This window comes from Engystomops pustulosus, unplaced genomic scaffold (genome assembly GCF_040894005.1).
Source record: "Engystomops pustulosus unplaced genomic scaffold, aEngPut4.maternal MAT_SCAFFOLD_690, whole genome shotgun sequence".
Classification (NCBI taxonomy): Eukaryota; Metazoa; Chordata; class Amphibia; order Anura; family Leptodactylidae; genus Engystomops; species Engystomops pustulosus.
Window position 1 is genome coordinate 1 of NW_027285569.1, and position 12,760 is coordinate 12,760.

The window sequence follows — 12,760 nt, forward strand, 5'->3', positions numbered from 1 at the left end:
GGAAGCAGCTATGACAAAGTCATGAAATCTGGGGACGCAGCTCTAGATGTGACTGGAGTAGTGATGCACAGCCGCTACTCACCCGGGATGGTCCTCGGAAGTCGTCGGGCACAGTCAGTATTTTCTGTCCAGTTTCGGAATCCCAGACCTGGACACGAGAGACACAGAGTAGAGGATTTAGAGGGGACCCCCCACACCCCACACAGGTCCAGAGACGCCCCCCGGGGGCTTGTGGTATACTCAGGTAACCTCACCCCTCACCTGCAGATTCTCCTCCTTCCGCCACGATCCAATGAGGATCTGTTCTGTATCAGGATCGATGTCCAGGGCGTCTCCACACACGTGGGGTCCGGAGATCCTCCTGTGTGTGTGTGTGTGGGGGGGGGGGGGGGATGGGGGAGATTACATAACAGGAGACATTTCACAAGTCGCCTCTGAAGCTGCACACCATGGAGCGGTCATTACCTGTAGGAGCGCTTCTGTCTGATATCCCAGAACTGCGAGAGAAGAGAAGAGGTCAGCGCCCTCCCAAACCTCCTGTGCTGAAAGGGTTAACTCTACATCTGTCAGGGGATGGAAAGCCGGAAAACGCATCTCTCTTAGATGATTGGCTGAGAGAGATCACCACGCCCCTTTTCTTTACTTATCAGGTGATTGCTCTAAGCCAATCAACTGAGCGGGAGGTGCTGTCCTCTTATCCTTCCCCTCACAGGACTCTGGAGATGATCCATAACCCATCGCGGCATTCACCGACTCACCTGGACAGTGTCGTCCCAGCCACCCGAGATAAAATACTCCTCGCTCAGGGGGTGAAAGGTCAGTCCGAAAATCCGTGAACGGTGTCCGTCCATCACTGACAGAGAGGGGCTGGAGGAGGAGACGAGTGATATAAGAGGACGTGGTGGAGACCTGTGACCTATGAAGACCCTCCACTAAACATGTACATAATTTCTTCTACCTGTTGTCACCACTGGGGGGAGCCATATTCATCTGTATACAGTTTTCGCCCCCTAGTGGTGACATACTTTGCTCCGTGTGTGAGACGCAACCATGAGCGGTGTTACTAACCATTCCTCATGTTCCAGATAATGTGCCCAAGCTCCTTCAAGGGATGTCTCAGAGGACCCCCATCCATGTGTCCAGAGAGGGGTTATTTATGTAATAAGATAAAAGAAGCCAGACCCTCTTTAGTCATTAGCATATATGGGGGCAGGATCATCCGGACGCCCTACTGGCCCCTACTTCCAGCTGATAACGTGTCTTTGATTAGATCAGGATGAGCCCCCACTCTTATTCTAGTGACTGTAGTTCACAGGATCCACCATCGGACCCCTCTGATCACCTCAGCATCATTGGTTATGCACGAATGTGCCCCAGCTACTGTGTGTCATCTATTGTGGCCCCCTTAGGGCCAGAAGCTCCAGAGATGTTAGGTGATACTGGAAGGCTGGAGGCCACGGCACAGACCTGGGTTGGCAGATGTTCACACACGTCATGGTTTCGGTGTCGTATACGAGGATCTCATCGCTGGATCCTGCTGTCAGAAAGTGGCTGGCGGAGGGGCTGAAGGTGATGGCGAGGGTCTGCCTGTCTTCTCTCAGTGAGCGCACGCAGCTCTGGGTGGAGATGTGCCAGAACTTCACCTGCCCGCCGGCATCTGTGGGGAGAAGACACGGGTGAGCAGAACGGGGGGCACAGGGGAGACCACCCCCAGGTCTACAACACCCTGACATTATAAAGGTGTACAACCCTCTGCGCCATTAACATCTGCTACAAAGGCCCCAGAAGCAGCAGCAGCTCACATGTGGCCAGGAGCAGGTCCCCCTTAGCTGAAGGTCTGCAGGGGTGAAAGCGTAGAGCGGTCACAGGGAGGCGCTGCGCTACAGACTGCTCGTCCTTCAGGGTGTGCACCCAGATTCCATCGGGCACAGAGAATACCTGCACAGAGACAGACAGAGCATCGCACAATGTGCACACGTCACCGCTGCAGATTATTACACTGGTGTGTCTGACGCATTGCTTTACCTTTATGATTCCAGTGAGAAGTCCGACAGCAAGCAGAGATCCTGAAGGGTTAAATCTACAGCTCATCACCTCCTCTCCGCAGTCACTGGATGGGGGGCAAAGGGGACAGTAAGCGCAGCTCTGGGGTATATAATGCAGGATCTTATAGGATGGGTGAGCGCAGTTCTGGGGTATATAATGCAGGATGTTATATGATGGGTGAGTGCAGCTCTGGGGTATATAATGCAGGATGTTATATGATCGGTGAGCGCAGCTCTGGGGTATATAATGCAGGATCTTATAGGATGGGTGAGCGCAGTTCTGGGGTATATAATGCAGGATGTTATATGATCAGTGAGCGCAGCTCTGGGGTATATAATGCAGGATGTTATATGATCGGTGAGCGCAGCTCTGGGGTATATAATGCAGGATGTTATATGATCGGTGAGCGCAGCTCTGGAGTATATAATGCAGGATGTTATAGTATCGGTGAGCGCAGCTCTGGGGTATATAATGCAGGATGTTATATGATCGGTGAGCGCAGCTCTGGGGTATATAATGCAGGATGTTATATGATGGGTGAGTGCAGCTCTGGGGTATATAATGCAGGATGTTATATGATGGGTGAGTGCAGCTCTGGGGTATATAATGCAGGATGTTATATGATGGGTGAGCGCAGCTCTGGGGTATATAATACAGGATGTTATATGATGGGTGAGTGCAGCTCTGGGGTATATAATGCAGGATGTTATATGATGGGTAAGCGCAGCTCTGGGGTATATAATGCAGGATGTTATATGATGGGTGAGCGCAGCTCTGGAGTATATAATGCAGGATGTTATATGATCGGTGAGCGCAGCTCTGGGGTATATAATGCAGGATGTTATATGATCGGTGAGCGCAGCTCTGGGGTATATAATGCAGGATGTTATATGATGGGTGAGCGCAGCTCTGGGGTTTATAATGCAGGATGTTATATGATGGGTGAGCGAAGCTCTGGGGTATATAATGCAGGATGTTATATGATGGGTGAGTGCAGCTCTGGGGTATATAATGCAGGATGTTATATGATGGGTGAGTGCAGCTCTGGGGTATATAATGCAGGATGTTATATGATGGGTGAGCGTAGCTCTGGGGTATATAATACAGGATGTTATATGATGGGTGAGTGCAGCTCTGGGGTATATAATGCAGGATGTTATATGATGGGTGAGCGCAGCTCTGGGGTATATAATGCAGGATGTTATATGATGGGTGAGCGCAGCTCTGGGGTATATAATGCAGGATGTTATATGACGGGTGAGCGCAGCTCTGGGGTATATAATGCAGGATGTTATATGATGGGTGAGCGCAGCTCTGGGGTATATAATGCAGGATGTTATATGATGGGTGAGCGCAGCTCTGGGGTATATAATGCAGGATGTTATATGATGGGTGAGCGCAGCTCTGCGGTATATAATGCAGGATGTTATATGATGGGTGAGCGCAGCTCTGGGGTATATAATGCAGGATGTTATATGATGGGTGAGCGCAGCTCTGGGGTATATAATGCAGCATGTTATATGATGGGTGAGCGCAGCTCTGGGGTATATAATGCAGCATGTTATATGATGGGTGAGCGCAGCTCTGGGGTATATAATGCAGGATGTTATATGATGGGTGAGCGCAGCTCTGGGGTACATCTCTTACATTTCTCTCTCCAGGCGGAGGTCTCCCTCGGTGCTCGGCTCGGGGGTGTCCTCCCGGGTGTCTGGGGTCTCCTCCGGTGTTATCAGCTGCGCGGAGGAGCGGCTCGACACCCCATAAAGTTTCGGGGTCACCAACATCCCGGACATGTCTCAGCGCTGCGTAGATATCTATCTGTAGATATAAGAGTCATATATTATCACATGTCCCCCCACTCCAGCCCTGCACATAAGGGGGTGACATGAGGGAAGGAGAAGACCAGCACATGTTACAGGTGTGTGAGTGTATGGGACATATAACGCGCGTGCGGTGTAGGGCCTCGTGCAGACATTACACGCGGTATCGATGCGATTATACCCCGGACACTGCGCGGTCTCTAGAATCTCGCTCCCCTCAGCGTCCTCAAAGCGCCTAGCAACCGACCGGAAGTGACGTATAGCGGCGGCGGAGGGCGGGGGAAGAGGCGCCTTATAAAAGTGCGGGAATCTCCTCAGAGCGCGGAGAGCGGGAATCACCTCAGAGCGCTCTCCTGCTCTCTTGTCTCCTCTCCTGAGGCGTATGGCGCCGGGCAGGGTCCCTCCTTGAGGTTTTCTCGGCGATAAATATTAGTTATGGACATTAATGTTTTTTTGGGTCCAGTGCTAAACCCTTCACATTCCTGACTAGCCTTTTTAATTCTGCAGGTTCTTTGCGTGTGGTGGTGGGTGGTACTGCAGTCGTGTTCTGTAGGGACAGGTGATAAGGGGGTACCCTAAAATCATGGGGATGGAGGCGATTTTGCCTGTGACTTACCTCATGTAAAACACTTTGCTGTAAAGAAAGTAAATGTAGTCGTGTCATGCGCCCTGTACGGATGCGTCTGCTGTTCTCGACCCCAAAGAAAATGGATCCGCGGTCCGTGTGTAATCAGTTTCCGCACTGTGGGGCACATTTACTTACCCGATCCATTCGCGATGCTGTGCGTTGTCCGATGTTGATTCAGAGCTTGCCGGGATTCACCTGGTGTCGCTGCTGCGCTGAGGTCTGCCTGAGTTCACCTTCGGTGTATGTGAGTGCTATTCTTGCGACAATTTTTTTTTTTTTACTCCATGTTTTTTCAGAATCTGTCGGGTTTTCTGTCGGCCACACCCCCGATTTCTGTTGCGTGAAAGCCGGCGCCGATGTGCCACAATCCGATCGTGTGTGCCAAAATCACAGGCAATTCGGCGCAAATGGGAAATATTTGGGAAACATGACGAAAGTGCGGCGTTCGGACCCTTAGTAAATGAGCCCCTGTATCTCCGTAAAAACATTCCGTGTATCATCAGTTTTTGCTAGTGACAGGCTCCCCGTCCTTCTGGTGATGATCATTAGGTTCCGCTCACTATAGAGAGCTGTCTCTCCGGGCTCCTGAACGGATCACTGTATTTACACGGGGAATCGTTTTCAGGTAAAGAGCTGTGGCCCAAAAATAAGAGGTGTTGCGTCTTATAATAGCCGACTCATTCTTGAATGAAACATGACTAGTTTTTGTGCCCACCATGTCTGGCAGGTGATGTCACTACTGATCCCCAACACTTGAAGGATCCTGATGACACCTGATATATTTTGCGCACCATGATGTTTTCCATGTCCTGATGATCACACAGGCAGAGCCGAACCTCTGTAGGAACAGCGATATTCTATTTAAGTATCATGGTTTATACAGTTGAAAAGAGACACTTGTCCAGGAAGGGATTGGATGAGGAAGGGATTTACCATAACTGTCAATGTTATTTAGGTGTAAAAAGGCATCTAGACCCTTCTTGAAGCTCTCTGCTGTCCCTGCTGTGACCAGCACCTGAGCTCTCTGCTGTCCCTGCTGTGACCAGCGCCTGAGCTCTCTGCTGTCCCTGCTGTGACCAGTGCCTGAGCTCTCTGCTGTCCCTGCTGTGACCAGTGCCTGAGCTCTCTGCTGTCCCTGCTGTGACCAACCCCTCAGCTCTCTGCTGTCCCTGCTGTGACCAGCGCCTGAGCTCTCTGCTGTCCCTGCTGTGACCAGCGCCTGAGCTCTCTGCTGTCCCTGCTGTGACCAGCGCCTGAGCTCTCTGCTGTCCCTGCTGTGACCAGCGCCTGAGCTCTCTGCTGTCCCTGCTGTGACCAGCGCCTGAGCTCTCTGCTGTCCCTGCTGTGACCAGCGCCTGAGCTCTCTGCTGTCCCTGCTGTGACCAGCGCCTGAGCTCTCTGCTGTCCCTGCTGTGACCAGCGCCTGAGCTCTCTGCTGTCCCTGCTGTGACCAGCGCCTGAGCTCTCTGCTGTCCCTGCTGTGACCAGCGCCTGAGCTCTCTGCTGTCCCTGCTGTGACCAGCGCCTGAGCTCTCTGCTGTCCCTGCTGTGACCAGCGCCTGAGCTCTCTGCTGTCCCTGCTGTGACCAGCGCCTGAGCTCTCTGCTGTCCCTGCTGTGACCAGCGCCTGAGCTCTCTGCTGTCCCTGCTGTGACCAGCGCCTGAGCTCTCTGCTGTCCCTGCTGTGACCAGCGCCTGAGCTCTCTGCTGTCCCTGCTGTGACCAGCGCCTGAGCTCTCTGCTGTCCCTGCTGTGACCAGCGCCTGAGCTCTCTGCTGTCCCTGCTGTGACCAGCGCCTGAGCTCTCTGCTGTCCCTGCTGTGACCAGCGCCTGAGCTCTCTGCTGTCCCTGCTGTGACCAGCGCCTGAGCTCTCTGCTGTCCCTGCTGTGACCAGCGCCTGAGCTCTCTGCTGTCCCTGCTGTGACCAGCGCCTGAGCTCTCTGCTGTCCCTGCTGTGACCAGCGCCTGAGCTCTCTGCTGTCCCTGCTGTGACCAGCGCCTGAGCTCTCTGCTGTCCCTGCTGTGACCAGCGCCTGAGCTCTCTGCTGTCCCTGCTGTGACCAGCGCCTGAGCTCTCTGCTGTCCCTGCTGTGACCAGCGCCTGAGCTCTCTGCTGTCCCTGCTGTGACCAGCGCCTGAGCTCTCTGCTGTCCCTGCTGTGACCAGCGCCTGAGCTCTCTGCTGTCCCTGCTGTGACCAGCGCCTGAGCTCTCTGCTGTCCCTGCTGTGACCAGCGCCTGAGCTCTCTGCTGTCCCTGCTGTGACCAGCGCCTGAGCTCTCTGCTGTCCCTGCTGTGACCAGCGCCTGAGCTCTCTGCTGTCCCTGCTGTGACCAGCGCCTGAGCTCTCTGCTGTCCCTGCTGTGACCAGCGCCTGAGCTCTCTGCTGTCCCTGCTGTGACCAGCGCCTGAGCTCTCTGCTGTCCCTGCTGTGACCAGCGCCTGAGCTCTCTGCTGTCCCTGCTGTGACCAGCGCCTGAGCTCTCTGCTGTCCCTGCTGTGACCAGCGCCTGAGCTCTCTGCTGTCCCTGCTGTGACCAGCCCCTGAGCTCTCTGCTGTCCCTGCTGTGACCAGCGCCTGAGCTCTCTGCTGTCCCTGCTGTGACCAGCGCCTGAGCTCTCTGCTGTCCCTGCTGTGACCAGCCCCTGAGCTCTCTGCTGTCCCTGCTGTGACCAGCCCCTGAGCTCTCTGCTGTCCCTGCTGTGACCAGCGCCTGAGCTCTCTGCTGTCCCTGCTGTGACCAGCGCCTGAGCTCGGCTATTCCACAGATTGACAATTCAAGTACAGTGACATCATTGGTGAAATACCCCTGACATTGATTGTTCACTCCTTCCCCATCATTCGTTGGAGGAGAAGTCACTGGGTGACGTACCCCACACTATAAGCATAAAAGGGGATACGTCGGTAAAGACACGACGAAACCCGGCCAAACAGTCATTCCCATTATGTTTGTATTTATTTATGGTTTATTTTTTATTGCATTCTCCATATGGCTAAAATAATGTGAAAATAAGTTATCCTCTGTATCAGAAACTTCAAAAGCTAGAAGGCTAACCGTGTGTTCAGTAAAGGATATGATATTGGAATTATCTTACATCCTATACACGAGGCCTGGCTGCTGACACATCAAGAAAGACGGCTTATTGTTAGTCTACAACTAAGCATAGATGAAGCTGGGAAAAAGAGACCTGGTCTATCAATCTACAGAGAGACCTAGGACAGTGGGTCGTCCCTAGCAGTGATGTGTAGGACGCTAGCAGCTCAGGACATACTCCAGCCATGTGTCTCGTGACCGGGCCCCCGGCTGCAGGGCGATATTCCTGCACACAACATGGGTTTCCCCAGGAAATCTCCCCCCTGATTCAAACATGGCCTCCTTATTTATCACCAATCCATAATTTATGGGACCAAATGTGGTGCCTTCTTCACCACCCTACAACGATGCGGGATCTACAGGCCCAGCTACAGATTTCGGCTCACCACTAGTAGATTGTATCCACTTGTTGCGCACGGACAGCTACAAGCACCAACCGGCTCTTAGAGACCCAATGAACGTTTGTCTTGGCATGAATGGGGTTTGCCTCTTCAGTCTCTTAAAGAAAACATTGCGGCCTAAATCAAGTTTGTCCTGCGACACCTGATGTCCCATGATGCTTCTGTTGCTTTTTAATGAAAACTGCAAACTTTTTCTGGATTGGCAAAAGGAAATGGAAAAACCCGGTGAAAATCCTCAGTGTAACAATGAACTTATGTGTAATAATCAGTTGTTAATCCTAGCGTTCCATGTGCGGTGAGCAGCGTTCTGACCCCTTAGCCCAGTACATCATGTGCCTCATACTGAAGGATGTTCAGGTCTCGTTACAGCAGATAACGGAGGATGTCGGAGTCTATCGTACGTGACTAAACGTGATCCTAAATCATGTGGAACCTTTCCCCCACCTCCTATAAACCTGTAGACTTTATCCACTTACTAATCTAATGTTTTTGGCCGATACACGGAATAAACCGTAATCTTCATAGATCCCAGATTTATGACACAGAAATTGTCTCACCTACAGAAACTGGGTCATTCCTCATAATTCCAGGTCAGGATGACTCCATTAATTCCGGCATCAGACCAGTTGTTAAGCCTGAGATTTGGGCGCCTGGTTTTTGCTAAATTAACTAGTGGAGAGTTCCAGGTCCAGGCTGTGGCGTCATGGTAATCGGTTTGACCGAGTCTGGTTATTACTATATTAAACTGCAAATTCTCGTCTACTTATGGTGTTGGTGGCGGCTTTATCTCGTGAGCTGTGAGTATCTGGCTGCCCATCTGTCACTACCCCCACCCCTCTGCTCTGTCACTTTCACGTGAATGGATCCCATCGGGAGTTGGTGTAGTCACATAAAACCCCCTAGATGCATCCTCATACCCCCAACACGGCTGAAGACTCTGCAGGTTACACGCTAGGTAGAGACTGAGGAGGACCATGACTCCATCCGGCCACCACACGAGGTGAAGAGTCGCAGCGTCAGGATGGGGAATCACATGGGGACACACGCTCAGTTCATCCATGTGGAGGGGATCTCCAAAATACATGTGAGTATGACGTCTTCCTAGAATGTGCTTCTCCAGAACGTTGCCCGAACGTCTTTCTTCTGTCGGACCTTTGCGACTACCTGAAGTGATGTCCTCTGTGACTTCTATTATTGTTATATATAGGTCTGTGTATGTAATATATACTATATATTGTTGGGTATTAGGACCGCCTGGCACTTCACCAAGGTCCTGAGACCAAACCTCACAAAGGCAACATCGGCACAGAGTTTGTTTGTTCCCCCTGGATTTCCTCTCACTTATCGATTCGATATCGATTGGACATTTTTTGAGTCCGAGCGAGAGTGATGATTTGTCTGGAAGACGCTGCGGAATATGTTGGTGCTTTAGATGCAAAACAAAGAAATTGATATTTTGGAGATCATGAAGAACAGAGACAGGGCTCATATGATTGTGGAACTCCCTTATTTGTCCAATAGGAGGCAGCAGTCGCCTTGTAGACTGAGAGTAGTTATTACTACCTGGACTTTCCCTTACAGATCCTGCTCCGGACCTTACTGATTATTACAAAAAATTTGATTGTATCCCCCCCAGTACAGTCTCCTCTCCCCGAGATGAAATCTATTATTCTGTTACCAGCCATTACATCCTGAGGAGAGGAGACTGTATCCCTCTTGTACAATCTATTACTCTCTGTTATCAGCCATTGTATCCCCCCTGTACAGTCTCCTCTCCCCGGGATGTAATCTATTACTCTCGTTATCACGTGGAGTCTCGGTAATCACCTGCGGAATCTTCTGTATCCAAAATTGCTAGAACAGATGTCTCGGGGGTGGGGGACTACTAATAAAGCAGATGTTGTGAGGAGTCACAGAGGAGACATGTGATATAATCTGTATTATCCTCTAGCGGATGATCTCTGATACCCTCTCATTCCACCTCCGGCATCATCCATTAAAGACCCTCCATCGTCTGCTCCTTGTTCCCTTATATCTTCTTCTCTACATGTTCTAGTTGTGTCACATCTCGCGTCCTCCCTTTTATTTCTGACCATTTACCTTGTATCCTGACCTGTGCTTGTATCTAGTCGTGACCTTCCCTCATTCTGTGACCCTTCTGCTCCGGGACTATATATTATAGTTTTGTGGATTGTGCCCTTTGGCCTGTAGCCTTCAATAGGGGAGACGTGTCCCGCTACTACAGGAAGGTGGGTGCCCGATAGATATGAGATTGATGAAGATTAGATAACGGGTATAATGGAGCTTGTGTGACACATCTGACGTATATTCTCTCTCACCAGGCGGCGGGAGCAGTTTCTCGATTCCGCCGAAAACTTACGGTAACAGATCCGGAGTTGACCATCCCGGTGATCACGCTCGGCTCGGGGATGCAGGGTCTGGGTCCAGCTTGTATCTTTCTACGGAAGGGCATTGCTGAGAAGCAAGGGGTAAGTGCCCAGGTCTGTACCCGGTGTCCTCCTATACCTATAGCAGAAATGAATGTTCTCCAGTTCTCCACTACTTTTCCAGGATTTTATTACCTTTTATTGATTTTACTCTAGCTTTTATAGATGGAGGATTTTGTAGCCTTATCATAGGGGAATGTCAGAAAATATTGTATTCCGTGGTCCTCCACATCCTGAGAATCTCATGTTCTCTTATATTCTCTATATTTCTAGTACCGGGAGCTGGGAACTGATGAGATTGAAGGTAGGAACCGCATTATACCATCAGGAGCCACACGTAGATCTCCGGGCCCCTGCGTATATGTTATATGTTGTGTTTTGTGTATTTGTATTTTGGGTGTAGGTATGTTTTGTCTTTTTTATGTTGTATACATGTATGTTGTGTGTTATGTACTTGTTTTATATGTTTCTATTTGCATATGTTATAGGCGTATGTTACGTTTTGTGCATTTGTATGTTAGGTATAGGTATGTAATTCTGTACATTGCATATACGTGTAAGTTGCATATCTTGTATACACATGCACGTTGTGTATGTTGTATATACGTGTATGATGTGTGTGGTCTTATTGGTCATGTTACTTCTTATAGAATTACGTGACGCCTTTGTGGAGTTTGATAAGGACAAGGATGGCTTCATCACCTGCAAGGACCTGGGCAACCTGATGAGGATCATGGGGTACATGCCCACCGAGATGGAGCTGATCGAACTGTCCCAGCAGATCAACATGAATCGTGAGTGTCGGTGGGGGGAAACGTTCAGCACGCTAAGGGTTAATTCTGCAGATCCTCCGCAACGTGTCCCACTTCTAACAATTGTTTAGTGGATTTTGTGTGGATTCCACTCACACTGGGGGTCAAAAAGCCACTCGCCCCTCATCTACACTGCCGCCATCTGTAACCCAAACCCTTTGTCCTCTCCAGTGGGAGGTCGCGTGGACTTCCAGGATTTTGTTGACCTGATGACTCCGAAACTTCTGGAGGAGACGGCCGGGATGATCGGAGTGAAGGAGCTCAGAGACGCCTTCAAAGAGGTGAGACCTTGCGGAATATTCATGCAGCCGTGCATATTTCTCGGGTAGCAGACGTGAGCCAATCAGGTTGCAGCATTACGTATACGGAACAATGTTTGTTACAATTCATATTCACAGTTTGATGCAAACGGTGACGGTGAGATCACATTAGATGAGCTTCAGCAGGCGATGCAAAGGCTCCTGGGAGAGAAACTGACCAATAGCGAGATCGCAGATGTAGTGCGAGAGGCCGATCTGAACGGGGACGGGACGGTGGATTTTGAAGGTAAACAGGGGACCAGTAAATCCTGTGCCTCGTATTTCTCCTCCGCAGCCTCCTGACTGCTCCCTCTCTCTCTCTTTCTCTCGTAGAGTTTGTCCGGATGATGTCGCGTTGAAGCAAAAACTGAGTCCGTTCCGATCCCGCCATCTCCCGGACGCGCCATACACCTCACCTGCCTCTGTATAATGTGTGGATGTAGATATAGGTGCCCCCCAGCTGTTATACACAGGATCTGCACCCTCCACCATTACTGTGAATAAACTTTGCTTTTGTAACTTTGTGTCTGTGCAGTGTTACTATTATAGAGTCACCAAAGGGTTAATATTGGTGCGGAACGTACGTGCCGGGTCATATACACAATCCTGTCCCTTTGTCCTGATGAAGAACATTTCCTGAAATACTTTGTGCTGCTGTGATTATCCAGGTCTGGAATGGCTCCCCTGGTGGACAGGGACAATAGTGCAGGCGCTGGAGCAGCTCGGGATGGAACCACGTGGTGACCTCCGGGGACATCGGTCCCAGTCACATGGTGGAGCTGCTGGGGGAGGGGGGGGGGGGGCTTAATTGCCTCTCCCTAATTTGTTCTGTATTCTGTTTACTGCCTTCCTCAAAAGATAGGACTGAGGCGCGAGGCACCTGTGTGTGTGTGTGTGTGTATATATATATTATGTATGTATGTATGTATGTATTATTATTATATGTATACAATGTGCTGGTAGGTGAAGTCATCGTGAGGGTTTGACACAACAATTAACTCCAGCTCCAACCATAATGATGGACAACGGCCATCTAGAGGATGGGAGCCCAGCGCCGACGTCCAGCCCCCCCGGGGAGCCCAGCGCCGACGTCCAGCCCCCCCGGGATGCGGCGGGTGGCGCCCAGCCCCCCGGGAATGCGGCGGGTGACGCCCACCCCCAGGGGATCCGGTTGGTTACCTCCTGCCCCTGGGGAAGCAGCGGGTGACGCC

General features: G+C 51.0%; 2 protein-coding genes across 5 annotated transcripts; one reads left to right on the forward strand and one right to left on the reverse strand.

The window, feature by feature from the left end:
- Window positions 1–82: 82 nt before the first annotated feature.
- LOC140112318 (WD repeat-containing protein 18-like) lies at window positions 83–4,042 on the reverse strand (the record flags this gene model as incomplete). The annotated part of the gene is made up of 9 exons (XM_072132452.1): window positions 3,956–4,042; window positions 3,694–3,864; window positions 2,026–2,110; window positions 1,803–1,938; window positions 1,468–1,657; window positions 759–867; window positions 466–497; window positions 262–361; window positions 83–148 (listed from the first exon to the last, which is right to left on the reverse strand). Coding segments are annotated over exons 2-9 (864 nt in total), but the record flags the coding sequence as incomplete, so codon positions are not given.
- A 284-nt stretch (window positions 4,043–4,326) lies between these two features.
- LOC140112315 (calcium-binding protein 5-like) lies at window positions 4,327–12,068 on the forward strand. 4 transcript variants are annotated; one of them, XM_072132450.1, is made up of 8 exons: window positions 7,212–9,075; window positions 10,121–10,240; window positions 10,334–10,480; window positions 10,712–10,742; window positions 11,089–11,232; window positions 11,422–11,531; window positions 11,649–11,796; window positions 11,883–12,068. In XM_072132450.1, the coding sequence occupies exons 3-8, from the start codon at window positions 10,421–10,423 to the stop codon at window positions 11,906–11,908; spliced, it is 519 nt and encodes a 172-aa protein (XP_071988551.1). In that variant the 5' UTR covers window positions 7,212–9,075; window positions 10,121–10,240; window positions 10,334–10,420; the 3' UTR covers window positions 11,909–12,068. The 4 variants fall into 4 exon arrangements, with proteins under 4 accessions (XP_071988552.1, XP_071988551.1, XP_071988549.1 ...); XM_072132451.1 differs by lacking the exons at window positions 7,212–9,075; window positions 10,121–10,240 and adding an exon at window positions 4,327–5,119; XM_072132448.1 differs by lacking the exon at window positions 10,121–10,240.
- The last annotated feature ends 692 nt before the right edge of the window (window positions 12,069–12,760 follow it).